This window comes from Cuculus canorus, chromosome 1 (assembly GCF_017976375.1).
Source record: "Cuculus canorus isolate bCucCan1 chromosome 1, bCucCan1.pri, whole genome shotgun sequence".
In the NCBI taxonomy this organism is placed as follows: Eukaryota; Metazoa; Chordata; class Aves; order Cuculiformes; family Cuculidae; genus Cuculus; species Cuculus canorus.
The window spans coordinates 205,432,890-205,448,749 of record NC_071401.1 but is presented as its reverse complement, the minus strand read 5'-3'; the positions used below and the strand labels follow the sequence as shown (position 1 = coordinate 205,448,749).

The window sequence follows — 15,860 nt, the reverse complement described above, 5'->3', positions numbered from 1 at the left end:
CTTAGTATTGTCTCTTTTTTTTTTTCTCTATCTCTTCTTCCCGCCCTCCATCTCTCCTTGCAGCTGGTCTTGGAGACCTACAATGTTCCCGAGCTGTCAGCAGGAGTCAATTGCACCTTCGAGGACCTTTCAGAGATGGATGGCTTGGTGGTGGGCAGTCAGATCCAATGCATCTCACCAGCTGCCAAAGAGGTGCCCCAGATCATCACAGAGAATGGTGGGTATATCATAACTCCTTCATCTGCAGCACATCTTCCTCCTTTCCACCACCTCTCCCTCCTTTACTCACCCCACACCCCTATGTCCATTTCTGCTTTCTCCCATGGTCCTTTGGCCCATGGAACCCGAGGACAATGTATGCAGAGGGCAGGGAGTAGGTGGGATGCTGCGCTGGTACTTGCTGGTGGAGCTGCATGACAGCACACCTGTAGCATGAGTTGTCAAGTGTGTGTGCTTACGTGTGCACACGTGTGCAAGCGTTCAGCTGCTATACCTGTATCTGTGTTAAGGTGCTGGAGTGTGTGATAGTGTTTTCAGACTGCCACCGAGTGGCTGTTGCATATATCTAGCAAAGACAAGAGATGGGTGTGGGATATTTGCTCAACTTCTGTCCAGGCTGGTGATATACAACCCAGGGAATGAGGCTGTACATCCTCTCAACACATGCCTTCCCGTGCAGCAGCCTGAAAGTCCTGCAGACCTGAATGATCCTGTCTGTAATTTCATCCTGCTCCTCCCAGATTTACATGTGTGAGCTCAGTTCCTTGTCTCTGTCCCTGACCTTTAGTGCCTTCAGCTGTTCTGAGTGTATTACTGGTTCCATCTCCCAGCATGGTCCAGCACAGAAAAATACCTTGTCCCCAAGGATGATCCTTCCACCCACAACTTCCTGCCCTTTTTTTGTTTCCCTTTTCTAACAGCTTTTGTAGGTATCTTCAAGACCGCCTGTGGCTCTTTGCAGGGACTTCGTATAAAAATGTTGACCCCTCTGATCACCCCAAGAGGTGCAGAGTGGCTGCTGCGGTTTTTATCCTTGGATTCTTGTTTCCGTAAAGTTTGTCTCTGAGGATCTTCAGGCCACAGAAAACAAAAGTAACATAAACAGTCCCCATCATCTCCTCCCTGCTGTCCCCAAGCTGCACACAGCTGCATGTGTCCTCCACTGCAGTCGCCAAACAAGCCCCCGAAGGGCTGTTACCATTTAAAGGTCCCACCGTGTTCTCAGTCATGTTCGCCTACAAAGATAGATGCCAAAAGCTATTTCCTTGATACGGACATCTGTCCCAGGCCAGGCTATAATCAACCAGGAAACAAAAATAGCCGTGGAAGCTGGAGGCAGGACAAGAGAGAGATTTATGTGAAGCATGGTTTCCAGAGAAGCCGGGCACCTGCAGCTTGTATCAACTTCAGCAGCTGGTGCTCTGCACCTCTGCAAAGACCAAGTCCTCCATGAACGGTGCCAGAAGCTGGATTTGAACCAAAGGACGTGTGTCTTTGTAGCACATCTGATCCCTGGAGCCATCCAGTCCTCGCATCCTGTTTTAAAATATATGCAAGACGCTGGCAAAGCTGTTAAATATGAAGCAGTTAACAGAGCTGTCAAAGCCGGCGGCAGCAGATGGGCAGCAGAGTTGAGCACTGGCAGCAAAATGTATTTAGTGAAGTGTGTGGTCTGTGTGTGCGTGTGTATGTGTGCCCGTAGGTTGGGTGAGTGTGCACACAGGCGCACGCTGCGATGAATTGTCAAGTTTGCTTTGGCCTGATTGATTAATGAATCTTTCAGGTGAGAAGGAAAATAATAGAGGTGAAAGGGCCAGCCAGGTTGAAGTCCTGAATTAAACATGGGTCTCTTCTCCACCAAATTACTGCAATTACTGCACCCACTCATTACCCACACCTGATGGGTTCTGAATAGGGCTTTTGGCATTGTGGGAAGAGGTAACAGTTGACTGCCTGGCATGGGAGCAGTGGGAAAGGGAATGAGGAGATGCTGTCTAAGAGCTGAGGTGCTTTCCTGTGGATAGGTCTGCTATGGAAAAGGATTGGTCTTGCATTGGTGCAATGGCTTGTGGGTGTCCCTCGTGCTGAGATGGGTTCTTTGTAGCCAAAGGCTTAGGTGAGTAGAATGAGTGAATCTGGAAAAACTGCTCACATGGGAATCAGCATTTCTGAGTGCAGATAGGGAACACCTACCCTGTCCTCGCTGTTATGGTATTCATGTTCCTTGCTTGTTCCTCCATCCTGCTTTACCAAGGTATGAGCTCTCTGGGGGCAGAATGCGGAGGTGGCCTTCTTCAGGCATGGTTGTCCTGGATATTTGGCCCTATTCAGACACATTAAATAATGAATATAAGGAGAAAGTAGATTTCTCTATTGCCTCTGCAAAGCAGATATATTTATCCTTTAGGTAGTATATACACAGGCCACAAATGTTTGGCTTCAGCAATCAAATCTTTCACAGGCCCCTTACTTCCAAGGACATCAAATGAATCGTCATCAGGGAAGGACTTAAAGGATAGTACTTCATTTGAATTATTTCCTAGTTCCAGACATCTGCATCCTCTCTCCTCTATTTGAGCTTAGCTTTCCTGCTTGATGACTTCAGTCACTATATTTTTGAAATTAGTGAGGTGTGGTCTAGACCTGTCATCACCATCCAGCCCAGACTTCTCTCCTAGGTACAATAATTTCCAACGGTGAAGACATACTCCATCACGCCAGTACCTTAATGGGGAGAGATGTTCCTGTTGGAGAACCAGGCTCTAGAAGGATGTTGTTGCATTTCCTACAGCTATTGAGGACAGACTAACCAAGGCACTGTGGGACAACTCCATGTTCAACTGGCCACCTGGCCAACAGGGCTTAACTGGGCTAACAAAGCAGTCACACACTGACGTGTCTATTTTTTCCCCAGGAGACCATCACATTGTCCAGCTTCAGCTCAAGTCCAAGGAAACGGGTATGACGTTTGCCAGCACCAGCTTCGTCTTCTACAATTGCAGCGTCCACAACTCGTATGTTCACTTCCTTTAATATCTACCTTCCATCCCACCCCTGGATGTGCCACAGAACCCACTGCTTATTTGGGCATATCTCCCTCAGGACAATGGTTAGATGTGGAGATGTCCAGGGGTCAGGGTCACTTAAGTGATGATCAGAATGGTGAGGGTTGCTCCTGGAAAGACCAAGAGTAGTCTTGTGGCCATTTGTTCTGCTGATGACCTTCCTTTGCATGAGGGCATTGTCCTGAGGAGTGGTACATCTACGTGTGCCCCTCAGGTAGGGAAGCATCACTTCAGTAGGAATTTGCCAGGGAATTGAGTCAAAAGTGAATTATGCTCTCAGCAAGTGGTCCCCTTATCTTCCTAGTAAGCATCGTTTTTGTGGATGGCTGGATCCTACCCACACATACGCACCTTCAACCTCCATTCATACTGCCACTCCCACCAGCTGGAGGCTGCTGCGGATCATTAGCATGGTATTGGGCCCTATGATCTTGAAAGACAGGAATTACTGATTCCTACATGATATAAACTGAGCAAGGAACACTCAGCTGATTCATTCAAGACCGTCTTTTCTGTAGTGTAACTCCTTTCTTTCCCTGCACCCTGTTTTTGGGGGGTTTAGCTGACACTCGGGGCTGCTCAGGAGCTGCCCCACCAGAGCAGATCTTCAGCTTTCCTGCAGAAAGATGCTCTTCCAGCAAGTTGATCCACCCCTGAGCAATGCTGAGCAGCTCTGTCCCCACCACTGAGCCATCAGAAGTGCCAAAAGCAGATAATTACTGCGGCTCAGCAATTCACAAGGAAAGGCAAATCTTATTTCCGTGTTCCTGCTGCTTTGACAAATAGTGTCAGAAAGCAAGTGTTGTGGGGGGGAGAGGAGGAGAGATGGTGGTGTTAAATATTTATGGCATGTTTGGGTTTCTTACTTGACAAACTATAATACACTGTCCATTTTTAATTTGATATATCAGAGCAAGCACTTGTTACCAATTCGAAGAACAACTCGCTGTACCAGTGCTGAAAGTGGATTGGAGTTGAGAGGGTTTTCACGGAGACGCGGGGAGAGCATATGCATCTGCCTGTTGTGCTCAGCCAGGCTCTACTAGAAGCAATTTTTTTTTCACTCCTGCCTATTAAAAACCCAGTGGCCCATAAGGGCTAGCAAAATTTAACCTCTCTCCAAGTCCACTCCAAGTATTTCAGAGCCTGCAGCTGCATGAAGATTTCCAACACTGTGTGTGACCAGGAGTTGCTAACTTCCACTGTTCAGATAGTTTTGTTTTGTTCAGAGAGCTTATTATGGCTCAGTTTGCCCGTGAGCAGGCATTGTATTAAACTAAAAAAAAAGGAAATGTGATGTAGGTGTAAGTCAGTGTTGTAACACAGCCAGGAGAGGTGTTTGCAGCTCTTACTCTAGAGGGTCTGTGGGGCATAGGAGAGCAAAAGCTTGTAGGATGGAGGGAACAGCTCTTTTCTACAGACTATGAAGATGACTTCCTAAATACACCCTCCGCTTGCTGAGTAGCTGCTACAGTTGTTTTTACATCTCTGCTGAGAGAAGGGAAAGAAGAATAAAGATATCTGCAGGAGTGGCATCACCCTGGGAGAACTCACACTAATAAGCCCGTGGGACACAGAGGGAGAAAATTCCCTCCTTCATCCTTGCCTTTCTGACCTTGGTGTATCCCAGTTTGTGTTTGGCCTCTGTATGATGTGTGAGAGTGGGAGGATTAGCCAGATGGGACTGCTGGTGCACAGCGACTGCCCTCCGTGGGCATCACCCACCCACCAACCCCTCCTTGGCCACTTTCCCATGGTATGTTCACAGCTCCCATGGCACTGGTTCAGAAGGGAGACAGTGAGGTTGTAGAAGCTTCTACTTATCCCTGAACTTCTATTTTTTGTTTCATTCAGGATCATTTCTTGGGCAAAAAGGGGACTGTGCCTTATGTATGAGGAAGAGAACTTGTTGATACTACGATTAAAAGCTGTAACAGGGCAATCGAGATATGACAAATGTTTATTATTACACTAGTTACAATTGTATTAAAGAAAACTAAATTATCTAATTAATATGAGACACTTATAATCACAATGGCAACCAGCTCAGGCCTTGGCAACTCCAGCATCATCCTGAGACGCGATAATGTTGGGACAGTGCAAAGCCTGTGTCCTGCTAGTGATGCCAAAAGCAAAGTTTGCTGGGATGTATTTCCCTCTGAAAAACTTTGTCAGCCTCAAGGTCTGTCCTGTTAGCTGACAGGACCTGGTTGGCCAAGTGAATACTCTTTCTCTCTGTCTCCAGGTGTCTGTCATGCGTGGAGAGCCCTTACCAGTGTCATTGGTGCAAGTACCGCCACGTCTGCACTCACGACCCCAGCTCCTGCTCCTTCCAGGAGGGACGAGTCAAGCTGCCTGAGGTAGGCGTGAGGCATGGGGCATGTGCCGTGTACGTGGGCTTCTCAGAGCCTATGTTGCCTTTTGTCTTATGCGAGACCAACAGTCCAGGAAAGCCTTCTTCACCTCCACCTCTCTTCTGCTCACCATCCAGATGTCCCTCACCTTTCCCTCTCTGGTCTGCCACACCTCCAGGGAGCTGCCCTCTCTCTCCCCCATACACTAGAGGAGTGTGTAACCTTGAAAAAACACTGCAAGCTCCCAGTATCGAGGAACCAGGAGGAATGGGAAGCACTGGGCATGCATCTTCTCCAGCAGAGAAAGAGGCTGTCTCTAAGTAGATCCTCCAGGCTTCTGAGATCTGGGGAAGATCTAGAGCTATGTCCACGGTGTCAGTGGATTTTAGCCATGCTTTGAGCACCTCATTGGCTTGGTGGGTTTGGTGCCTAATGACCAGTGCATCAAACTGCTTCCAGAGGAAGCCAGGGATGCCTTATTGCCAGTCACTGAGCTGAACTGGACCTTGGGGCTTAATACAGAGCTGGCTGCTGTGCTGCAAACACTATCTGGCTTGTATTGTAACTAAGGAGCGCTTGCAGACAAGTGGAGCTTGGAAGAATACAAATAAGAAGCCACTTAATTACTTCCTGGTCAGAAATGGTCTGAAAGCATCCTAGGCTGTCTGGTAAATGACTTAAGATGGCTCATTGTTTTCCTAGCCCAAGGGACTAGTATCCATTAAAAGATCTGATATCTGCTGAACCACTGGGCACAGAGGCAGCTGCTGAAGTCTCAGGCAACAGGTGTTGCATCCAGAGGATGAAATCCTTGCTGCTCCCGGCTGCTTGCTGGATTGGGTGTCTCTAATGTGTTGTCCCACCTACCCGCAGCCCATGCCAGTTTGCTGTCCCAAAGAATGCACATATAGTGGCTTCACATTCCTGTGATATCCCCTGTTCCCTCCGTCCCCTTCTTTATGTGCTGGTTGAGGTGTCCCGGAGGAGACATACTGAACTGCTGTGGCATTGGGACAGGACATAAATATTCATGAGCAGGGTGGCTGCCAATGCTCATCTACCAGGATTTAGTATTTGCTGTAAACCTGCTGGAAAACTTACTGAGGATCTGGAGGACTTGACACTTTGTGCTTGGTGGTGAAATGGTGCAGGAAGACAGCCCAGGGTTCATCCCTTCTGGTGGGCTACCCTGACCAGCCAGACCCTTTTGACTCACATAAACTCTTGACAGAGTTTTGTCAATCCTCTTGGTCAGAGGACTCTGATCTCCAGATCAGGAACTGGAGATACCTCAACCTCTTGCTCAGGTGGCATTCCCTGGGGTGCTTTGTTTCAGCTTCCTGCTATGCCATGCCACCTCCAGCAGATTTCTCCAGCATGTCTTTTGTGCCAAGCACAGGACTTTCCTTCCCAGCTCTCATCTCTTCTTTTCTTCTGTCCTCTGCCCAAAGTAAGAGCCTACAAATATCAGTGAATCTTCTCATTCCTCAACCCATTTTCCATCCCTGTTATTTCTGACACTTGCTCCCATCAGAAAGGAGTTCATGTGAAACTTTATGTCAACTCAGCTCATGAGGAAAGGGACTGGAGATGGCACAGGTCCTGGTCTGGCCTTTGACTCTGCCAAGATCTTGATCTGCAGGATGGCGGAGGTAGCAGTTGACTCCCTGTCCTCTCCCGATCTGCCCATTTTAGCACACCTTTTCCGTCACTGCGTTATCACCGCTCACTAGGTTTCTTTCTTAAAGGTATCATCTGCAGACTAGGAGATAGTTGCCATCTGGGGCCTTTTTCTGTCAGTAGAGACTGCTCTTTCTCACTTCTATCCCCTTTAAACAGGGGGGTTCCTGCTGAGCTTCAAATATTTCCTCTCTGATCTTGCAAAGCTCTTCTGTGCAATTTGCATGGCAGCAGGGAGACATGAAAACCTGACCTTAGAAGACAGCTATTGATCTACAAGGCAATGATAGCATCATGTGTCACATGTATGTTACAGTGGTCACTGCTAATGAGGGCTGCAGCCCTCTTGGCTTCTGCAGCAAAAATAATCTCTGGGAAGAAATCTCTTTCCCATGGGAGACAACATTTGGCAGTCAGCTGCTCAGCTCAGGAGCTGTTTTTACTGTCTGCTGCACGGACGAAAAATTTCTCAGCACTTGAGCAATTGGACAATATCTTTAAGAATAATGGTCTTGCAAAACCCAAAATTTTCCGAGGAGCTTTCTGCCTGGCAATGTGAGAAATGCTCTGTAGCTTCAGGGTCCTTCTCATTGCTGTCGGTGTGTTTGTGGCCCTGGCCCTCAAGGACACTAAAGCCGGGGAAGGATGGCATTACAAGTGCATTCTGACAAACACAGATTTACATTCTCCCTGTGGCCATAACGTTTTTGTCAAACGGCACTTTGAACAAATTCTGTGCATTACTCCCACACTTCTCTTGAGAAGCCATTTTCTCATGGACTCATCTCTCTTACGGAAATTTCCACTGTCTATTTTTTACTTCCACCTTTCTTTCCTTGTCTGTCCTGTACTCTTGTCTATTCATTGAGTGGATTCTTTGAATGGTATAAGCTATCTGATATCTTGAAGCTAAGCGTGGCCCTTCACTGCCCATCCAGACTTCCACTCAGTACCCAATGACACAAAAGTCTGACAGGACTGAGGTCCATTTCCAGCCTTCCCAATGTCATCTTCAGTAGTGCTCAAACATACCATTACCTTGAGCGTGCCTGCTTTTACTGACCTTTCATCTCATTCTGCCTTGTTCCTTTTGATCCTTTCTTCTACAAGCACTTGGACTGCAGGAGGATGAGGAAGGAAGGTGTTTGCTACCATCCAGGCATCAGTATCTGCTAAATCAGTAAGTCCTCAAGAAAGGGGAAGTGTACTACCAGCGTGGGATGGTTGGACCATCCCATTTGCAGTCCTTCCATGAGTCGGCTGAGCAGATTAGCATGGCCAGAATCCAGAATCATATGGTCTGGTTGCACGAAGAGATTCCTTGCCAAGCAAACAAATATTGGTGTTACTCTGTCATATGGATCAATGCCAGAAACTCCTTCACTCTGTAATCACCATGCTGGCATGCCAAGCCTGCTCCCCTCCCCACGCTATGGTTTTCACCTCTCTTGCAGATACATCCACCTCCAGGTGATTTTTTTTCTCTTTTCGCCTGCTCAGCATCTTGCCATCATGTGGAAAGAGGCTTTCCACTCTCCAGATGGCCTGGGCTGCAAACGAAGCAGTTGGGCTGGTACCAATCACCTCTGGACCAGCCTGGAACACTTTGAAAGAAGGCTTGTGTCCTTACGTAGTTCCGACTCTGTCATTTCCTTAGCACATCTAACAAGTTTCTGGATTCCAATGGACTTACCTGCCTTTCTTTCAGGTTGTCTTCATGTGCTCTGAGAGGATCCTGTTTGTTTTCTTCCTTTTACTATGAGTTGATGGTCAATGCAGAGCGCAGGATGAATGAGATTGATCCAATGGGACAGCAGAAAGGCTTTGACAATCCCCTATGCTGTCCAGAAGACAAAACGCTATTTCTATCTGTACATCCTGTGATCTATCATCCGGGTGGGCCTTTGAATTACACAGCGGATAACGGTGATCAGCCAGCCCCACGCTGGGACAGGGCAGCTGCCCTTCTGCCGCTTGGCAAAATTAAACCAGAGATGGAGAAAGGACAGCAAATGCAAGTCCCTCACTGTTAAAGAGGAGCCATGATTTTCTTACTATTCGCTTGTCAAGTGCTCAGTGAATCATCTTTGCCCATAATAGAGCTGAATCAACTAGTTTGGGAGCCTTGGGGAAGCCCTTGTTTGCTCCTGGTGAAGAACTCCAACATGGTTATAAAGCAAGAGTATTTATGGTCATGGCACTGAGCTCAATCAACTAGGGTTGACAATGTCTCTGGATGATTTACAGCAGAATTATTTCACCTTGGCGTATAATTTCCCTTTACAGCAGGTTTTTGAAAGCCAAGTCCACTAGCTTGAAATATATTGAGCGACTTCTTGCTTTATAAAGGGGAGCCGATATTATTCTATTGAGAGAAGGAAGGGAAAGAATGAGGAAAAAAAAAGAATTTTTAATACTAAAGTGGATTGTTGATTTTTTTTTTTTCCCCAAAAAGAAGTGGTGGCAGAATTGGGGAGAAAGAGTCTCAAAGATAGAGGGAAGCAGGCAAAGTTTCTGATCTTTTTCTTATCTGTCCTGCCTTTGCTTTTGACATTTGTTTCTGACCGTAGCTAAAGTCATAGTGCAGGCTTAGCATCGCATCTCAAAGCGTTGCATTGCAGACTAACCCACTGTGAAATCAACCCTTACTTACTTGACACAGTGACCAAGTAAGAGAGCTCAGTCATTTTCTTCTGTAAATAGGCAAGGCAGTCAACAAGTAGTGGAGGGAAACTGAGGCATGGAGGTGTAAAACAATTGATGGGAGGGTGTCCAGTGTGTTAAAAGCTGCGTAAACAGCACTTGTCTCCTGATATCTGTTACCCAATACATCTGATTGCACCGTCTGTCTTGTCTTTATACAGACCTGCTCTTATCCAGCAGGATAGTTGTCGTGTCAGTGTTTCACAGACATCTGTACAAGGATGGGTAAGCTGGGGTAGCCTACTTGAGTTGATGGGATAAAGGATTAAGTCTTCTTTTGTGCCTTCTTCTCTAAGATGAACACTATCTTGTTCCGGGCCTTGCAAGGATTTTCGCTTTATGTCGGGGGAAGAGAGGGGAAAAAAATATGGCAAAAGCCAAAAGCAAGCTTAGATAAAAAATCTGTTATCCACTGGGTTTAAAAGATACATAATCATTTAATTACCTTGAAGGAGGTTTTCATCTTTCCCTGCTCAGGCAATTTATGTGTGCGTGTGTTTTTCTTCCTCCCCCAAACAAGCTTTTTATTGAAAGGATTTTCATCTGCTGCCTAAAAAGGGAACAGAAAAAAAGATCTCACACCGAAGTGTTTTATGTTGAGTTGTACGTGCTAATGACTGTAAAGCCCACATAAAAGAAACAACTGCTTCAAATATTAATTTTTCAAAAGCAATGTGAGCAGCATGCTGGTGAGCGTCTGCCAAGAAGAGGAGCGCTGCTTCACCCACCACTTGCTTGTGCCTTACGCAGAACGAAGAGCTGGACCAGTGGCCTCTGCAGTGGAGTGCACTAATTTAGCTCTGACCAGCTGCTTGTCCTTCTTGGACGTGGGATTTTTTGGGAAACAGGAAAAAATGTAGGGGAAAAAAGAAGGTAGGGAGTGATAATGATGGCTCAAGCTGAACTGGCAGACATCTAAAAGGCATTTGGGCAATGCTGTTAATAGTATACTTTAACTTTTGGTCAGCCCCCAAGTAGTCAGGCAGTTGGACTAGAGGATCATTGTAGGTCCCTTCCAACTGATAATCTTCTCCTCTTCTCTTCTCTTCTCTTCTCTTCTCTTCTCTTCTCTTCTCTTCTCTTCTCTTCTCTTCTCTTCTCTTCTCTTCTCTTCTCTTCTCTTCTCTTCTCTTCTCTTCTCTTCTCTTCTCTCTTCTCTCTCTTCCTCATCACAGACTTTGTAGCAAACCCAGCATCTCCCTTCTCCACTTTCTGGTGTCCCTCTGTCCGACTCAGGGAGGACTTTGCTCCAAGGTCTCAAAAAAGCAGACAATTTTCCAGAGCCCCAAAATGTCCTGGTTTCTCCCTTTTGCAAGGTACAGAACGAATGCACAGAGACAACCACTTCCCAGAACGCACACCCAGTGGAAATGCCTGGGAGGCTGCAGTGGGGAGGGGTAGAGAATGCACTGGGACATCAGGTGACCGTGGTCAAATTTTTGTGCACTTGCACGGGCAAAGCTTTTGGTGATGCATCTTCAGCTGTTGCTGTGGTAACTGCTCAGTTTCCCTCCTGCTCTTGTTTCTAACCTTCCTTAACCCAGACAGAGAGGTAGCTTCTGGAAGCATCTGCCCAGGGAGGAGAGAAAAGCCATTTCTGCTCAAATGAATGTCTCTCTCATTTCTAGGGGACTCTGTTGGCAGTGAGGCCAATACCAGAGCACCGAATTCTTGTTGGTTATCCACTCACTTATCCTGGCAGCTGTCTATCATTAAAAGGAGGGTGCAAGGTGTAGTTTCTATGGCAACTGCAGGCAACCTGCTGCCTTCAAGTGCTGTGAACAGGCAGGGGGACAAGCGAAAGAAGCGAGAGGATGAGGAGCAGCTCTGGACAGGCAGCTGGGTTCTGGCATAATGATGCACACATTTCACCTGCTTTTATGCAACACGGAGGTTTATTGTTTATCATCTATTTCACTCTTAAAAGCGTTACCAAGCATGTGTGATAGAGATCAGCCTTGTTGGCATCCTGTGTAGGGAGAGGGAGGGGTAATGTAGGAGGAGGCTGTAGACGATGGTTTGGACCAATCTGTGGTTTGGGGTACCTGGTGGTCTGGCATTTCAAGCTGTGACATTTCAGCCCTTATCCACTGTTACAGCCCTTTCCAAGAAATGGAAGCGCATCCTGTACTGGGTACATGCTCTGCAGAGGGGACGCTTCAGATAATAATAAGAGGAAATTAAATACAGAAATTGAAGGCCAGGTAGACAGCTTTCCCCTTGTTCATGGAGTCCAGTTAGAGCATGAAAATACTGCTTAGAGGCAGCATCAGGTGGTGTATGAGTCCATTTATTTCAGCAGATGAGAGTTCTGTTTCTGGCTCTGAGTTGGTTCAGGCATGTTCACCTTTCTGTGCCTCTGTTTCTCTCACACCCTCTTCTGATTTGGGTAAGCACTTTCTGTTAATAGGTGCTTGTACAGTACTTAGTATCTGGAGCTGTGATCTCACAGTGGGGGCTGTTCATAAAAAGTCTTTGAGCATGTACAAGCAAATTAGATAATTTGCTGTTGTCTGCAAGTCATACTGATTTGCACTGAGGTGAAGAAAAAGATAGAAAGCCTGCATGTGAAGTGGCTTCTTCTGTTATTTTTGGGTAACTTTTGTCATCTCTGAGCCTTTCTGCCCTACACTCATCCAGCTGGCAGGGGAAAGGGCTGGTAACTTGTTCAATTTCTGCAGGAAATCTTAGCAGGATTTCTGATTATTGTGGTGGTAGAATACCAGGAAATCTATCCTGCTGCAGGGCAGCTCCATCATTTCTCCCCTTGCTGAAACCTGCAACCAAATCACAATGCCAACTGAGAACTGATGGAAGAAGGGCTCCTTGTGAGCCATTCATCCTACTTTAATACACATCTTGTTTTCTTAGAGCTTGGCTTCCCCAGCCACGATGTGAATCAAGGACTTGTTCATGTGATTTCTGGGAGCATCTTGGGGACATTAGACATTAGTTTAAAAGGAGATGTAAGAAACACTCAGTACTTCGTCCCTCCTAAATCTTACTCATAGCAGTTGAGCTGCTCATCTTTGTAATGTAAAACTCTTTCTCTTGCAGGACAGAGTGATCTCAGAAAGCAACAGGGTAATGTTCATCTGTCCCCGCCAACACAGCATCCTTGAAATAACATCAGGAAGAGCTTATGTTGTTTTGATAGCCTGGCTCAGTGCAATGCCATTGTAGTGCCTCGAGTGGCTACAGGATTTTCTAGCTATATGGATGTCTGTAAAGACTGCTAAAATCTGCATGGCATCCCGAAGTTGGAGTAAGGGAAGACAAATTCCCCGTTCAGACTTAGTCTAGGGTGATGAACTGTCTCTGAAGAAGGAAGATTTTATTTGTAGCGTCAGCTGCATTCACTGCTTTGGGACATGCATGCTTTTGGGACCTAGGCAAGGAGAAACATTCTCTGGATGTTGAAGCTGCAGATAAGAGGTGAAGCTGGAATGTACTATTTCCTGCCCTGCTTAGGGGATCTGTAGGAGGCTGAGCCCAGACCCTCCTCCCTGCCTTATCTTTGAGCATGAGTCCATTTGCTTTGGCTGGGATGTTATCTTATGCTGTTATGGCTCTCCGTGAGGGGAAGGGTGATGAAAGCCATGGTGCCATGGTCTTGACCTTCCCATTGTGGAAGCCAAAGTATTATGACTTTCTGGGCTTCTTTCCTGGTTTCCAAAGGAAGCGGGTTTGTATCAATGTGGCTTGTGTGTGCAACCTCTGGGCCATCTATTGGTCTCTCCGCTGTTGACTTCTGAACTCATTGTCCAATCTTGGCTTGGTTGGGCTGAAGTATAGAGCTTTCAAACTGTAAAAATGGGCAGCTTTAGAGGAGAAATAGGCTTTTGGTTCTCTCTTAGAAATCAAGTGCTAACCCCTTATTAGACACTAGAAATCCCCTTGTGAGAGTGTTATCATGAGAGTCACTCTCCATTCTGATGGAGTCTTGGTTGGAGAATTCCCCTTACACATACAAACCCCATTTTTTGGCACTGATATATAGGATACTTGGTTTTGTTACACAGTGATATATCAATGTCATTGATAGCTACCTGGATGAGCAGTAAGGGATGTCATTACAATGCTCAAAATCTGCAGCTTCATTGAGCTGCTGGGGTACCATGCATAGATGTACAGTGCTTTGGGATACGTGAAAGGTCTTGTCAACTTCAGATGGAAGTCCTTACAGAAGGAAACAATGCTGGTGAGGCAGGGGATGCAGATTTACATAATAATAATTAAAGAAGAAACTCATTGCTTTATAAGCTGCCTGTGCTTTTCCCCATGATTTCCATAGTTTTGCACAATCCAGTTTTACTCTGTGTATTATTCTGAAGGGCTGTCTTGTTTAACCAGGGTTTTCCTTTACCGAAGGACAGACTTTGGACAAGTAATGTATAGTTATCTTGTCTCTTGCATGTACATCACTTTCCTCCATGGTCACATTCATATTTCTTACAGTTTCAAACCCAGGCATTTACTTGGGAAACACCAGAACTGAGACTGCTTGCCTGTCTCTAGTAGTCCCTCTCCTTTGAGCAGATACACCTAATGACACAGTCATCCACTTTTTTTTGTCACTAGTCCACTTCCTTCATCCAGTGACCAGAAGGCTCCTGCTCTCTGAATCATTACTTTTACTTCTGAGAGTGTGTCAGGGCTGAAAGAAAGCTAATGTTGTGTCTCTGTTTAAAAAGGATAAATGCGGTACTTGGATAATTATGGCAGCCTGACCTTGATCCTTGTGAAATAATGGACCAGCTGAGAAAGACTCTATTAATAAAGAATTAAAGGATGGTAAAATCATTAATGTTGATCAGCAGAGATGTGTAGACTGACTTCAAAGACGGAATAGTCCTAGGTTGGAATCAAGCTTTCAACAGACCTGGGTCGTCTTCCAGCACTGCTTGCATGGCCTTGGGGGAGTTACTTTGCTCCCAATCAAGGGGATTCAGCAGTGAGTCATGTGAGAGTACGTTAATTATCTTCATTTAACTTCTTCCTTTTTCACTCTCTGGTGATCAGCATCACTCATGGCTCTAGCTTTCACAACACTGAAGCCAGGGACCCAAGAGGCTATGGCGGCTGATCTAACGATCTTGTATTGATCTGTTGGTCTCTATTCCTCCAGTGGTGATATCTGTGCACTAATCTGTGCAAACCACCATTAAAGTATGTGTCTGCTACAGTGCACAGAACTTAAACAGGGCCAAAACTCTTCCATAGGCTGAGCACCATTAGGCCAGATACTTTTTCCTCGGTACCATAATCACTTGCAATATCTGACAAAAGAGAGCTGGTATTTGCTCCTGAGTGCATGGAAGACACTTAACTAGAAAGGAGCTGCCAGGAATGACAGAGATGCAAGGACTCAATTATTCCTCTGTTGTCTCTTCAGCTGTTTACACTTTCCATAAATCCTGTTGCTTTCCCCTCATCAGCTCCCTTTAAACTTCTGAACATTTTCTTCATGTATTATTACTTTTGCTGTGCCAATAAATAAGTACAGCATCAATCAAACTAACAACATTGTAAACTTAAGAAGTACAGATAAAATATATGGTGCATTAAAAAATTCTTTGACCAGGTGAGCTTTTTTTGTAGCTGGTTTGATTGCTGCTGGTGCCAATGTAAATTTGGGGGAAGTATATCCAGAAATTTATGGAGCTTGGAATCCTGCCTACAAAGCATTGACCTGATTCCACTTTATAACCTAATAACGTTCCCTGGTACTGCTAGTGTAAATTTTAAATATAATTTTTATGATGCTAAGAATTAGTGGTGTAATAATGTAAACACAACATGGACTGTAACTCACACCTTCCTCTCCTGCACTGGGAATGCCAAGCTCCTTCCTGCTTCGGTCTCCAGATTATCCCAGAGCATGGAAGTTGTGAAAGATTTCAAAAGTGATTCATTGAAGGAACCAGACGGTCAGCCTCAGAGCCTGAAGCCCTCTGTTTGCAGCAGCTAAACAAGCATCTGGTTTTGCTCGGGTGGCGTTCCAGGCGTGATCTTGGGTGACTGTGCTGAGGTGTGAGAAACAAGTTTAGGCACCATA

General features: G+C 45.9%; 1 protein-coding gene across 1 annotated transcript in view; it reads left to right on the top strand.

The window, feature by feature from the left end:
- PLXNA4 (plexin A4) overlaps positions 1–15,860 on the top strand; it is a 478,478-nt gene that overhangs the window by 359,652 nt on the left and 102,966 nt on the right. The window contains exons 7-9 of the mRNA XM_054084753.1: positions 64–217; positions 2,915–3,014; positions 5,311–5,425. Coding sequence (XP_053940728.1) covers positions 64–217; positions 2,915–3,014; positions 5,311–5,425 — 369 coding nt within the window. The remainder of the gene's footprint in view (positions 1–63; positions 218–2,914; positions 3,015–5,310; positions 5,426–15,860) is intronic.